The 15,722-nt window shown below is 40.0% G+C and overlaps 1 protein-coding gene across 3 annotated transcripts in view; it reads right to left on the reverse strand.

Annotated features, from left to right (window-relative positions):
- cyth1 (cytohesin 1) overlaps nucleotides 1–15,722 on the reverse strand; it is a 69,238-nt gene that overhangs the window by 33,104 nt on the left and 20,412 nt on the right. The window contains exon 1 of one of the 3 annotated variants that reach the window (XM_008104192.2): nucleotides 9,419–9,561. The exons of the other annotated variants lie outside the window; for them this stretch is intronic. Within the exon in view, the coding sequence (XP_008102399.1) occupies nucleotides 9,419–9,440 (22 nt within the window). The 5' untranslated portion in view covers nucleotides 9,441–9,561. Of the gene's footprint in view, nucleotides 1–9,418; nucleotides 9,562–15,722 lie in introns of those variants that run through there. 3 annotated transcript variants of the gene reach the window in all.

The following is a 15,722-nucleotide window of genomic DNA, read 5'->3' on the forward strand; positions in this document are numbered from 1 at the left end:
ATCATGTAATGAGCATGTGTGTTTGTGTGTAGATATGCTTTTCTTGTTTGCAGTGTGTGTGTGTGCGTGCGTGCGCGCGTGCATGCACATGTGTGATGGGCCCGACTTGAAATCACTATATCTCTGCAACCACAAACTGCCTATGAATGAGACTCTAATAAACTTGATAACTCATTAACTGTAAAATTGTGTGTATTTGTAACACATTGCTATTGTGAAATATACTGCTTTGAAATTGGGTCCGTCATTTTGAAACACCCTATATATCTGCAAGATACTTAAGAGTTTGTTATTTAATAAGGGGGAAAGCATCCAGGAAACAGAAATCACATTTTTTCCTCCTGGGAAGGAAATATATTCCTGCACAATACATTTCTCTCCCCAAATTCCTACCAGGCCACTGAAATTTCAAATTTCTCTTTAATCCACCTTACTTCTGATAATGATTGCATAGAGGTATAGATATTGTTTGTCCAGCAGTGGAAAACGCAGTCTCGAGTATGGTGAAGTCTCCTTTGCTGGAGGTTTTTTCAGCAGAGGCTGGATGGCCATCTTTTGGGGGTGCTTTAATTGTGTATTTCTCCTTAACAGAACAGGGTTGGACCGGATGGCCCTTGTGGTCTCTTCCAACTCTATGATTCTATAACCCTAGGGACTTCAGAAGGGGTGTATTCAACTCTTGTTTATCTCCCCAAACTGTACAGAATTCCCTGCAAAGACCTAAAAGTACTACCTTGTGATTTTCATGCCCTTTGATACATGCCCACATGTTTTCAGATTTGGTACTGCTACCCTGCAGCATTATGCTTTAAAAAGCTCTTCCAGCTCTTGTTTACAGTCCTCACTAGCAATGGATACCTATTATGGGAAAATACATTAGAATTCAACATCCTATAGTCAACAGGCTGTCACTTTAGCACTGATTGATGTGTCCACTTCCTCTTCTGTTTCAGAACATTTCTCTCTATAGTTATGTTACTTCAAGTCAATCCGGACTCATGGGGACACTTGTCACAAGGTTTTCTTGCCAGGATTTATTTTGAGAAGTTCTGCCATTGCTCTCTTAGGCTGAGAGAATGTGACTTGTCACAAAAAATCCTCATGGTTGTTTGGGAAGTTTGGGAGAGAGTCCTTGCTCTCTCTGCATATAAACTACAGCATGAGAATGAAATATGGAGAAACAGAATGGTTTCTATGTGTTGTTGAAGGCTTTAATGGCCAGAATCACAGGGTTGCTGTGAGTTTTCTGGGCTGCATGGCCATGTTCCAGAAGTATTCTCTCCTGACGCTTCGCCCACATCTATGGCAGGCATCCTCAGAGATTGTGAGAATTGTTTCTAATTAGCAAGGAAGTCAGGCATGGCTGCATTTTATCATCCTATCTGTTTAACTTGCATGCTGAAAATATTATGTACAGCAAGATTAGACTTGGAGGAAGGAGGTGTGAAAACTGGAGGAAGTAACATCAACAATCTAAGATATAAGGATGTTACCATACTTCCAGCAGGAAATAGAACAGACTTGGAACCATAATTGAAGGAAGTCAAGGAAGAAAGTGCAAAGGCCGGTTTACAGTTGAACATTAAGGAAACAAAAATAATGACCACAGATGATTTACATAATTTCAAGATAGACGACGAAGACATTGAAACAGTCCAAAATTTACCATATTGTGGTTCAATCATTAATTGGAATGGAGACTGCAGTCAAAAATCAGAAGAAGGGCAGCTCTGAAGGAACTAGACAAGATCCTGAACTGTAAAAATGTGAATACTAAAGTTAGGATGGTGTATGCCACTGCATTTCTCATTTCCATGTGTGGTTGTGAAAGCGGAACAAGTAAGAAAATTGATAGGAAGAAAATCATGTGGTGCTGACCAAGAGTTCTGAAGATACCATGGACTACTACAAAGTCAAATAAATGGGTCCTAGAGAAAATCAGACCTGAACTTCCCTAAAATCCAAGATGGCTCAACTGAGAATGTCATGCTTTGGCCATACCATGAGATAACTCACTAGAAACGACAATAATGCTAAGTAAGGTTGAGGGTAGTTGGAGGAAAAAGGAAGATTGCATTTCACATTGATATTAAATCTAGGAAGTCACAACCCTACATTTCCAAGGCCTAGGACGGCTGGTGAGCATAAGGTGACTTGGAGATCTCTCATTCATAGGGATGCCATAAGTCAAAACTGATTTGAAGGCAGCTAATAACCAAGTAATATTCACACATAGCTTATGATTTTTCCACATCTTCTTGTGTAATAACATAGAAGTTACATCCATTTCAGTTCCATGTTATTACACCTTCAGATTGTTAAGTAACTTATGCATATCAAGTAGAAACAATATCAAATCTATTTAAATTCCAGATGAATATATAACAAAATGTGGAAGGCTAACAGCAGAGGAGTGAATATTTCTGCAAAACACTGCAGATTTATTTCACAAATGTCTTTCCTGTTTGTTCCATTAACTAGGAAGCACTCTTAAATGTTGGTGAATTACATGATTGGCTGGCATGCCTCGGATAATGCGTATTAGAGTTCAAAAATATCCAGAGGAACAAAGGATCCTATCCCTGCCCTAATTACAATGTCTCGAAATGCAATACATTCATCACTACACTCCTCTAAGGCCAGTTTCAATTTACCTGATGACATTCATTTCTCACTTCCATCATACTAGAAGAGAAGCGAAAGAACAGAATCCTACTGGTCAAACCGCTTATTCTTGTGTGCATTCAAGTCCTTTCTAACTTATGGCAACTCTATTATGCGGTTTTCTTGGCAGTATTTGTTTGATAGAGGGAGGGGTTGCCTTGGTCTTCTGAGATTGAGAGAAAGTGACTTGCCCAGTAGGTCTCCATGGCCAAGAAGCCATTTGAACCCTAGTCTCCACAGTCTGCTCAAACTGCTCTACCATGCTGGTTGCCTAATTAGTTAAGCTACTTAAAGAACTAGTATCCTTGTCAGTGACACTACCACTGCTCCACTAACACACATCCATACATAAGGCAACCAAAGTGGTAGCAATAGTGAAGAAAAAACAGGAAAAATCCAAAAGTTCAAGATACTGAACTTTGACTCCTTCCATGGGTTACAGAGTAAGATACCTTAAATACATTCCATTTATTGGTGTTTACAACATGTCAACATATGCTGTGACTCTCCACATAGGAGGAGTTTGCTTTTTAACTCAGGCAACATAAAAAAGCTTACAAAAGATGTAACTCTGTTGTTGAACTACGTTGAACTGCTGCATACAAACAATTCATCAAAAGGAAGAGCTGCCACTGGAGAGCTATTTAATGTAGCCTCCAGGTGGCAGAAATACAACATGCAAGCCAGTGTTTCAGACAGAAGGAAGGGAAAGACATTTACTAGATTGTAATTTATGTACAGAAATATCAATTTTGCCCTTCTCAAGGTAGCATGTGAAAAACTTGCAATATATGGGGTGGGGAAAGTATGTGCACACAACCCATATCTCAAAAATGCTCAAAACTTTAAAAGTACACAGTTTAAAAAAGAAATGCGAATATGCTTTTTTGTCAATGCAAAAAAATGATACAAATACATTAAAAGTGTGTACAGAAAATATATATTTTAAAAATGCATACAATATACAAACATTTGATACGAAGAGGAAATTGTGTTATTGCATCAATGATTTCTCTTGTTGTCTATAGGAAATTGAGAAACTCAGTGAGTGACAAATTTTCACATCCCTAGATGTAAGTAAAGGATCATTAATTACTTGCTAAATATTCTGCCCTTCACTGTGATAAATTCCCACATGCATTTTTGATCTCTTAAACTCCTCAGGAGGTAGTATTCATCATCTTCTCTTCTTCCATTAATATGCTGGCATACTCACTTGGAATATTTTCATTTTATATCTTTCTTTCTTTTTCATGACATGCAATTTTACCATTTGGGGGAATAATCAGTGTGAAAATTCATCATACAAGAAAATTCATGAGATGTTTATGCAGACAAAATTTAACATGAGCATTGTCCTTGGCATCTGAACAGTTAGTGAGGGAAATAATTATTTTTCACCCTAAGTAGATTCACTCTTCTTGGAACAGATAGGGACTGTCAGAAAAACGGTGTAAGAAAAGGGTTGGGTGTATTTATAGTTAGCTAAAATACTTCTTAGGAAGTGCCATTTAGCACAAGCAAATGCCTTTAAAATTTCCTAGAGACACAACTTTTATATATTTCTTTGCATGAATCCAATAATAACCAGGAATACTGGAAGCTATAGTCTAAAACCTATAAAGAAGAAATCCTACTGCAATTAAACCTTGTATCCATGTCTACATATGTTCAACTAAATCCACTGCATATTTTTTCCACCTCTCATTTTTTCTCTCCTTCCTTTATTTTCTTTTATTTTAAGCTCATTAGGGCAGAAACTGGTCTTCTTGCACTTTTTTAAAGCATTATGTAGATTGACAGAACCAACAACAGCAGCAGCAGCAGGAGCAATTGAATTGCATGATTACCTTTCCCAACCAATGCATTCAATCTGGTGTTGAAAAGATTGAGTTACTCTTTTGATTCAGGGCTGGGGCAGCTATAAAACTGTAGTTCTACAAAACTTATAAATATATGTTGTTATAGAACATGATGTATGAATATCAACCATGAAACACCAAGCATCCTACAGTGTATTAAAAGAACCAAACTAATGCAAACATTAAGAGTAAAGAGAGAACAAAATTCCAAATAGGTTCAGCTTCTTGGGTACACAGTTTACTCAACTTCACAACATCTTGCTCCCAGTATGCAAAGAAACTATCTCTAGCTCTCAAGACTGAAATCTCCCTAAAAGCCAAGGTGACACAACTGAATCTAGAACTTTTCAAGAAAAGACATTAGTCACTAGAAAAAACCATGATGCTTTTAAAAGTAGAAGGTGGTAGGTAAATAGGAAGAACCTGTTCCAAATTGATACAGTCAGTCAAGGGAGCCATGGCCCTAGGTTTGCAAGACCTGAGCAGGGCTGTTGATAACAAGTTGACTTAGAGCAGTGGTTCTCAATTTGTGGATCCCCAGGTGTTTTAGCCTACAACTCCCAGAAATCCCAGCCAGTTTACCAACTATTAGAATGTCTGGGAGTTGAAGACCAAAACATCTGGGGACCCACAGGAGAACCACTGACTTAGAAGTTTATCATTCATAGGATCACCATAATTCAAAACTGACATTACAGGAGTTAGCAACAACTGATAAGAGGGGTCCTCGTGACAGATGGCAATGTGGACAGAAATGAGAAACAGGCCATTTGCTAGATGGACACAAAGGGTGTTCCAGCACCTCAGGAAACAGAACCATGTTTTGACAGAGGAGGACCATACCCTTTGTTGCATATGGCCAGTCTGTAGTCTACATGTGGTCCTTGGAGGCCACACAAGTTCCTAAGATGGCACCAAATTCACCTGCAAAATATCATTTCCAATATCCTATTGCTCTGATGGAGGGAGAAGAAAGCATTCTTTTCTTGGAAAAACCTGTAAGAGTGTAGCCCATTGATCAATCACTGCATACAGCCCTTGGGGCGAAAAGGTTACTCACCCCTGCCCTATGTGGATGGTCAACAAAGCAACAATAACCCCCGAAATTACCAAATGTGCCCCCTAGGAGTGGCAACAGGAACCACTACCATATCAATTTTACCCAGGTGGAAATACAAGCTCAGAGAAGGCAAGAGACAGGTGCAACAGAAAGAGCTCACTTCTAAAATTACATACCATAGAAACTTTGCACATTGTTTTGTAATGAGGATTGTACAAGAGCTGGGAAAGAGTATGCAGCTGGCATCTCTCAATACATTCCAGGTTGCATTAAATACCTTTACAAATCTCTCTCCTACACATACCCATGTGGCTTTAAAATGTGCCACACCTGTGGGTTTAAAGTAAGAACTTTAGCAACACTAAGCCATAGATAGCTGTAGCATCCCGCCAAGACTGGCTCAATAAAAAGAATATACAGGATTAACTGAACCAGAACTACTACAGAATATTTGTAAAACAAATGAAATGCAAATATTTTTTTCTGAATTAACACCCCATAAACACACTTTGTTATTGATAGCAAGAGTTAGAATTACCAAATGTAAAAGGCTGAGATTAGAGAGTTACATCAGGATCTTAGTTGGGCATATTGTGGTTCTTTTCAAGTGCCTTAAATGAACAGAATCACAATTCCCAATGCATCTTGGGTATATTCTCCAGCAACTAGGGATCAAAGTGCACCCTTTCTGATATGTGAAAACAATAGTAGTAACGTAAGACCTGCTATGTTTTACACAATTAGGCCTTGAATATACCAGTTTCAGGGGAATAGGTGCTCACAGTACAGAGAGGGAGAATAGCTACAATATGCGATGGTTTGCTCAGTACATCATTCAGGACAAAACCCATACTGTGCATGCAGACAGAAACAGAGCTCATGTTCATTAGCAAGCCAATACACAAGAAGATGATAATGTAAGCAGATGCTATGGATTCATCACTTTGGCACAGTAAGACAGAATCCTGGTTTTCCCAATTACATCTCCAAACTAGGTGGCAGTTGAAACAACATGGATAAATAGCCATGTACTTAGATCCCAGCAGAATGAGCCATGACTACATTATATGCTACCTTTGTCAAAATGGTCCTCCCTTCGAGAAATCAAAGGCTGTCTTTTCAAATTAACTTAGATCCTTCACAGAAAAACCCTTACATGGGTGATGTCAAGATTCAGAGTAAATTATTCAAGGCTGGAACAGGAAGGAAATCACAAGACCAAGGCTGCAGAACACTGATAGTGTTGCAATAATAGCCATGAAAAACACTTAAGACAAGGCTAGCAAGGAGTCAGGTCCTTTTTAAAAAAAATCAGAAGTGGATAGGACAGCATGTGATGGACTCGCAAAGAGATGAGAATTGGAGTCCAGGCTCTGTGAAGTTGTCTACCTCCTACTTTAGGTTTAACATGCTGGTCATCTGGCCAGGCAAATGCTCTGAAGTGATCCATCAATTTGAAAGGTTAACTCTTGATGGGTTTAGCACATTGGGTGGCTTTTTTTCAAGTCCAGACTGAAATGTACAATGTGTTCATTTTCCCAGTGACACAGATACCATCAGCCACTACTTCTTAGTGGAGGTCAGAACACTAGTTCAGCATTGCATAAGTCACAGAATGCAGAAAAATCTTTGAAATCGCCTAGTGGAACATGGGAGTTATTTGCAATAGATTAGCAAAGCTCTGTGTTCTTAGATATGTGCAGGCCAAGAAAAGAAATGGAATTCAGAGGAAATCCTTCTCCCCCACCCCCGCCCTTCCAGTTTTTCTGCCAAAAAAATTAGAATTTTTTAAGAAAAAGGTGTGGGGGGATGGGGGGAATGAACTCCTATTAAATATTTATACTTTTGGAATTAGTGAAGTGCCTCACAACATGGTTTTAATCTTCAATCTATACAGATGTAAGGCACTTCTGCTTTTGACACTGCAATCCTATGCACACTAAAAAAATAGTTGCCTGCATTAAAAAAGTAGGTCCTCAGTAAAAATATGCTTATGTTGTACAAAAAATTATAATTTTATCTGCTAAGTAATGAATGGTAAATTTATATTTTTCAAACATTAATATAAATTCATATTTGACAAGACATCCAGTACTGCATATATTTCCAGTTTTACCAAAATGTTTGGTACTTTTCCCAGGGTAGAAAACTGTTTTTTTCCCCTATGGCTTCAAAATTTCCAAAACCTGATTCCTCCTAACAAAGCAAGTGTTCTTCCATCATAGAGCAGACAGATATGATGAAACAAACAAACAAAAAAGGTCCTGGCTCAAATATTACAACCAGAAAACTTCAAAAATCAGGAAAATATCAGAAAAAGGAAAAGCATAAAAGAGAACAAAAGCAAGACATACGTGCACAATGTAAGGAAAGAAACAACCAGTTCACAAATAGGTCATACATGACTCAGTATAATGAAGCAGCATCGACACACTGCCAGTAAGTGAAAGGTTTGCTTCAGAAGCTGTTTTTCCTGCTTTTAGAAGAGAATTTTTTTCTGTTAGAATGAACATAGATCTTCAGCTAGATTTTAATTTTTCATGAAAGTGGGAAGACTTCATGTAGCAAAGAGATTTATCCTGGTCATTGAATAAATAGAAGAAACAGAAATTTGCCTTGACTCGTTTATAGTTAATGATTCTTGGTTTCTGCTATCGCTATGATTTATGTCTAGCTACCTTTCATGTACAAATATCTATATGCTTCTTTGTCATTTATTCAGTCATGTATTTGTGGTAAATTATATGAAGTCTCTTTTTGCGTTGTTGTTTCCTTATGTGTCACTGGGTAAAATCACTGCGGAAAAGGAGTTAAAAAGGACATAGCTACATGACATTTTTTAAATTTTGTACCTGTGGTTGCCATTTAATTACACCCTGAATAAAATCATTATATTTAGCCACATAGTATTATTTTAAACAATATAATTCATTGGTTTTTTTTAATGAACAGTTATGAAACATAAACATTAATCGCATTGGATTAATTGATATTGTTAAAAGTTTATGGATATTGTTAAAGTTAATACTTTTTTCAAAATCTTGACCATTGTCAAGCAACATGCGTAATCTGTAAAGGGAGATTTTGACTAATCAAACATCTGGCACGCCCCATGTTTCTCCCCACCTGCTATTAGGACTGAGAAATACTGACTGTTGTGCTACCTTCCTGCAGTGTCTGTTCCAGCTCACGTGGATAGCCACGTGCTCAGGGGAAGTAACATCAAAACCTTTTGCACTCACAACTTCAGGCAGATATACCAGAACTCCTGCCCCAAATGCACATTGCCTAACCAAATCCCTACGGTCTCTTCCAAAAAGCCCTGCGGCTGTCTGAGGGCGGCTGTGGACGAGACCAGGCAGGAGGTATCTTGCACCACAGACACGCCAAAGCATGTAGCTTGAAAGCTGCCAACAGAAACTCCTGCTTTACGAGCCCAGTGAGTCTCCCTCTGTCCTTCAAGAGACAATAAGAGCAAGGGACTTCCATCCATGGAATATCCTTTCAAAGCTCTAAACTACAACAATTTCACAGGAAACCATCTATTTCCCCATAATCTCATGTACTTTCCAAGGACAGGATATGTTTGAAAGACATGCCTCTCTTGGGCTAGTCTCAAATTCCTTTTCTGAGCAACAGTAATGATAACATCACAGCTGTGGAAGCTCACAATATCCATCCTCCAAAGGACTTGTCTGTTATCCCCCAGTACAGTACCAGATTCAACCCATCTTATCCACGCCCCCCCCCCACAAACAAAACCATCCTGCTGATCAGCTTAACCAGCCACCCAGTGAGGAAAATGGGGGGCTGCCCCCTGACTCATGCTCACCACTCTCCATTCTGAGCACCATCCTGCCAGCCGCAGGGAGATGCAGCAGACCACTGTTGGTGTCTGTTCCCAGGTGGATGTGCCTCGACTGGGCAGACACCTGACTCTGACTTGCTGTCTGGCTGCTGCTTCCTGGAATGAGTCAGGTCTTGTCCCAGCCAATGGGCGGTTCTTGCCTGGGATGGATGAGCGTCATTCATTACAGTCCTGGCTGGCTGCAAGTGAGATAACCAGTGACGCCCTGTTCCTGTACCGTGCCTCAAGCTTTGGAAGGCTATTAACACTGCTTAAGAGGAAAATGTGGTATAGCATTTGGAGGGTCAGAGCAAAGTTTCTAGGGCCATATACTTACTTAGGCCAGTCACTATCTCTCAGTATATTCCCACAATGACGCAGTGAGGTAGATTAATCAGGAGGATAAAATCTATACATGCTGGCCAATTGCACTGAACCAGCAACTGCTGAACACGGCATTTGATAAACTCAAGGAGTGATACATTCTTGATCTGCAAATGACAACTTGGGAAGGAAAGTGACTCTGAAATGTTGCAATTTTAGCAAGTGAGGTTGGCATTGTTTTTACAGATGGCTCTGGCAGTGGAAAGCACCAACCGGATGTCTGAGTCAGTCCAACCAATGGCCATCCAGCTGCTCCCAGTCATGGGCCGGGAGTGCTACAAAGTGATAGTAAACAGCCATGCTGACAATCTCAGTACCTACCCAGGTTTTCATACTTTATAGCCTTTCCCTGAGGTTCAGGAAAGCAAGAAAACAGTCCCACTTTCATATCACTAGTCAGTCTCCTTTTCTATGCCCTTCCTATTAGGCTGGGGGCAGGTAACGTTTAGCAGATGGGGCATAATACCCTTCCCTGAATCCATTCAGGGCTGCATTCAACTTTCAGTAGTAGAGCAGCAAGAGGGAACCATTCTTGTTTTGTAACCAAACACACAGGGAGCATGCACTTTGTTTTAACCATGGCTAAGTTAAAATCAAGGACTATTTTCAGTTTCTTTGAGACTCTGGAGGGCTACACAACACTGCCTCAGCTGTCATTCTGGATAACTGGAAAATACATTTGGATCACTCCACAATACTTTCAGAAACTTTTTGGGGTGATCTTTTTTTTGGGGGGGGGGGAGATCTGTAACAGTAGAGTTATCTATTTGTAACTGGTAGTTTAGCAAACAAAAAAAGAGGAGTTGTAGAGTTCAAAGTCCCCAGATAAGTCTCCTCCATTAGCTTAACAATTTCCACCCCATTTTAAATAGACAAATTTCACCAAGAACAGTTGAATGCAACCTGCTGACCATACACTGCTCTAGATACTTGCTTGGATTTCAGGGACTGCCCTAGGACACCCTCTCAACAATCATGGGACTACAGAGGGAACTCACTGTACATGCACCTCATTCAACTGCCATCAAAGGTCTGGCTGGAGCTATCTTTCCAACTCTGCCAGCTATTCAGTTTGCTTTATCCATTTCAGGCCAGCATGGCAAATCATCACATTGTCGCTTGTGCCCTGCTTTGCCCTTTCCACCCAAATGAATATTGGCCACCCTTGTTTCATCAAATCACTTGTTTGTCCCAGACAAGAATGGGAGAGTGATGACAATTCAACCTGTAGAACTCCTTGCCATGTTTCTAGATCTGCTAGGAGGGGGCGGGGGGGGGGGGGGCGGCGAGACAGATTCTAAGGTATCAGGGATAAAGGAGGGCAAAGTTCCTCTGTAGTTCACCAGAGAGAATATCAACATGCACCTTTTTCCTGGCCAGTCCCAGCTGTTGCAATAATACTTTCCCCCAGCAAACCTGTAACACCATGTCACCACAAGCAAAAGTGGGGGCTGTTCCATCACTACACAAGTGCAAATATACTCATAGCAGAAAGAGAAGAATAAACTCAACCCAAGTCACAAAGGAGCACTGCGGAGCCTAGGGTTCAAATTCCCACTCGGTCATAGAAACCCACTGGGTGACCTTGGGTGAGTCACACTCTCTCAGTTTCTGAACAATCTTGCCAATAAACCCACATTATAGGTTTACTTTAGGGTCACCATAAAATGGAAATGATTGGAAGGCATACAACAACCCCCCACTGACTGGAAGGCACAAAACAACCCCCCACTGTTGTGTGCATTCCAGTCATTTCTAACTTATAGTGAGCTTAAAGCAAACTTGTAATGATAGTAGAGTATTTTGATGTATGCAGAAAATGCTACATCACATACTTTGGTATTTGTTCACCTTTGAGCACTGATTTCTTTACCAGATGGATAGAAAGAAACCTGCAATCACAACCAAAACATACCTAAAGTTATACAGGTAAATTGAACCAGCACTGTCCTCTACTGGTTATAGAAAGAAACTGAACAAAGATAGTCCCTTTTTTGTTTATGACCCATCAAGCCAGTAGAGGACACCACAGAGAAGAAACAACATTTCTAGATGTATTCAAGGAAAAAGCCCAATTTGATTCAACATAAGAAGAGGATATACGTGAAGGAGGAGGGGTCTTCTACTATCAAAGGTGCTTTTACATTCCCTCACCTTACTTCATAGGATACTGGAACAGACCTAAACTGGTATGAATAACCACCCTACCACCTCCACTACTGAGGTTGAACATGCACAAAGTGGGAAAATAGACTGCACAACTGCACATCTGCCAGCTGTATAAACCTTCCCCAACTTAGTTTATTTATTTCATGTCAAAAGCATTGCATAATAAATAAGTTTAAAAATGATGAAATAAAGGAATCACAAGCAGCTAAATAGTTTTAGACCAAAAGCGGGCAACAGCGACAGCATTGTCTGTAGCTTTCAAAGCTAAAGCCCAACTTAGTGACCTCTAGTCACATATGATCCCCCAGTCAACATGATCAACGTCTATGTTGGCTAAAACTGACATGGGTTGTGGGTAATTTGGAGGACACTAGTCTGGAAGATGTGTGTTATAGGACATTATCATTACAAGTTTTCTTTTGTCCTGTAGGACTTCTGGAAATGATACCTCAGCACATATCAATTACTCTACAGACACCCTACAATACCGCCTCACCCCTTACAAACCCCAGAGATCCCTCCGTTCTGAGGACCAAGACCTGCTGGAAGTCCCCAGTTTTAAGACCTTGCGTCTAACTGCAACTAGACGCAGAGCCTTTTCAGTAGTGGCGCCATCTCTGTGGAACACCTTGCCACCTGAAGTTCGTGCCTTGCGGGACTTGTTGGCCTTCCGCAGGGCATGTAAGACACACCTGTTTCGGCAGGCTTTTGAGTTCTGTTGCTGATGTTTTAAAAGGTGCTTTTAGGATGTTTTAAAGATTTTTTTTTTAATGATGTTTTTAAAATGTTTTTAAATTGTTGATTTTAGCCGGTTCTTGTAAGCCGCTCCGAGCCCTAGGGGAGTGGCGGCATATAAGTTTGAAAAATAAATAAATAAATAAATAAATATTCAGACATCTAGCACTGGATCCCACCTTCCCTATAAGCATGATAACCAGTTTGAGAGAAGTGTGCTATAGGGCATTACGATTACAAGTTTCCCTTTGCCCTTTAGGACTTTTGGAGGTGAGATCAGAGAACATAAACATTACTTTAGAGCCGTATTGTAATTTTGAACGTCTAGCTCTGGATCCTACTTTCCCTATAAATGTGACAGTTTGGCAAAAGGGAAAAGCAGTGGAACAACAGCATGGAACAGTTTAAAAATGAGCAAAGGCAGCTCTGTTATCATCCTGGCACAGCAGCATAACCCTTCCTCTTGTGGGTATTAGAAAGGAAGGAACACTGCGAGAGCATTTCTGCTCCTTCCCCGTCACTGCTCATTTACTGGCTGGCATCAGTTAGCACACAATTGCTTCTTTTCTGCACATAGGTCTATCCAATTCCTTTGAGGGAAGGTTTGTAGGAAATTACCCCTCCAGAACTCAGACACAAAACCAGTAGTTATTGGAGTGTTTTTGTCTACTGAACCAATAAAATATCTGCTCCCAGGCAGCTGAGGAAACAAAAAAAGTTAATGAATAAACCTTTTAACACAACTACATGCTAGAACTACCCCTAAATTCTGCATTTTCTAAGCAAGACTGCAGCTGAAGGAAAACAGGTGGAAAAGAAAATCAATGCACTCTAGAACAGTGCTTTGTATGCTATCTGATATGGAAGACCAGCAGGGTTGTTTTTTTCACCCATGTGCCAGAAACTGGCACCATATTTGTCACTGACTACAACTATTTCTTTTTTCCATAGACACCTGTTGCTGAGTAGGACTGCTCTAGAAAGGCTCTTAGGTGAGAGAAGCTTGAGGACCACGATCTAAAAACTGCAGGAACCTCTAACAAAGAAGAGAGGTAAATTAGAGAAGGAACTGCTTTGGAAACCTGCTCTAAAAACAATGAATCCGGTTCAGACGCCTGCTGGGGACATAGCTGTAAACAGGCATGTGTGTGCCCCACAAAATTGCCAGGAAGCACAGGGTTCGAGGCAACTCAAGAACTTCCTGCTCTTAGCTGCAGTTGCTACCACATCCTGTTTTCTTGATGGCAGCTGCCTATCACACTGCAGCATGAGACAGCAGCACGCTTTAATACTCCCAAAGAAAAGGCCACCGATTCCAAGTCTGCTCAGCCTATCATTTCAGCAGCAGTGCCATCCGCTTCCTATAGAGCAGTGGTTCTCAACCTGTGGGTCCAGATGTTTTGGCCTTCAACTGCCAGAAATCCTAACATCTGGTAAACTGGCTGGGATTTCTGGGAGATGTGGGCCAAAACACCTGAGGACCCACAAGTTGAGAACCACTGCTATAGAAACACACACAAACAGAAAGGACATATGTGTGTGTGCCTGCATTCCTTTTCACTCACACTTAAGATAACACAAACCTAATAGTGATTTGTCTGGTGTTTCCTGGCTGTGGAGAGCAGGAGGCCCAGTTTTCATGGAAACCATCTGGCTTCCACCCTTCTTCAAAAGTCTGAATCCTCTGTCTGACTGCTGGGATGGGCTGGCCATCTGGGACATGTCTGCCCTGCACATAACCAGGCTTGTTCATGAATTCCCCTTCAACTCTTCATGACAAACTCCAGTTGTGCCATCTTTATGAAAGTCATGTTGGTGAAGGAAGTCCTTTCTTAATCTGGCTCAAAACTACTCTTGTGTCATAGTGCAAGACTGTAAGATGCACTCAGGCACTTGTTGCTCATGCTACAGAAGAAAATGTATGCTATGCATTCTTTTAGGTTGCCAGTCCCAATCTATAGAACACTGATCTACCTCTACTATCACTAGAATTACACTTTTCCATTTTATATTTCAAGATATTGTTAATTATATAATCAGTTCCCGTTCTGTACACCAAACAAGGGTCCCTTTTATTCAGAAGACCTGAACTTGGAGGTTCTTAAAAGTCAACCACAAATCTTTTGAACAGAGAACCTAAATTCTAAGACCAGAAAAAAAAGTTTTGAGCCCTTGGCATGTGCTGAGACTTGGCACCAGTGACCCTCTGGGGATTCCAAACTCTGTGCTCAAGTCTCATTATACAGTGGCATAATATAATAGTGCCTCTTATATAAAATTGCAGAATCACGGTTTTCTTTTTCAGACTCTATTAAAAATATTTCATGTCATGGATGCTGGACTCATAGATACAGATGGCTGACTGCATTTTCATTCTTCACTTAGGAGGCAGCATTTCTGTGTGATTACACTGAGAATTTAAGATTGTCAGAACAGGGATCAGCATTTGACTTGACCCACACACAGAGACAACAAACTGAGTTACCCAATTTATTAAATGATTAACATTATTAGAAAAATCTGGGTATTTTATATTAAAACATGTTATCTAACTTTTACAGTGAAAGTAAAGACTTGCTTATATTATAGCAAACAAACTACATTAGGAAAGGTTTCTGTAAAAGTGAATGATTCATTGAACAGTTATTCTTTTACTATTTAACTATGAAATATGTGGATCATACTACATTAAGTACTTTTTAAAAAGAAAAATTAAGGTAAATATGAAACTTATTTCTCTAAAGATCGTTTGTGCCCTTTTTTTAGATATACAGTAACTACAGTTGTGGCAGGTGGCCAGCAGTGTGGTCTTTACTATGCTGATTGGGTTCCCCTGAAATTAGAAAAATGCAACTGACTAAAAGATAAAATCAAAATAAAAATGAAAGATAAGCTGGCATTTTTGGTTTCAATGAATACCTCTATACATTTTACTGAAGTTGAATAGACAATCATTAACTAGCATATCAGCTCTTTGACGGTTGATTAAGAGAAGTGGAAA

This window comes from Anolis carolinensis, chromosome 2 (genome assembly GCF_035594765.1).
Source record: "Anolis carolinensis isolate JA03-04 chromosome 2, rAnoCar3.1.pri, whole genome shotgun sequence".
Classification (NCBI taxonomy): Eukaryota; Metazoa; Chordata; class Lepidosauria; order Squamata; family Dactyloidae; genus Anolis; species Anolis carolinensis.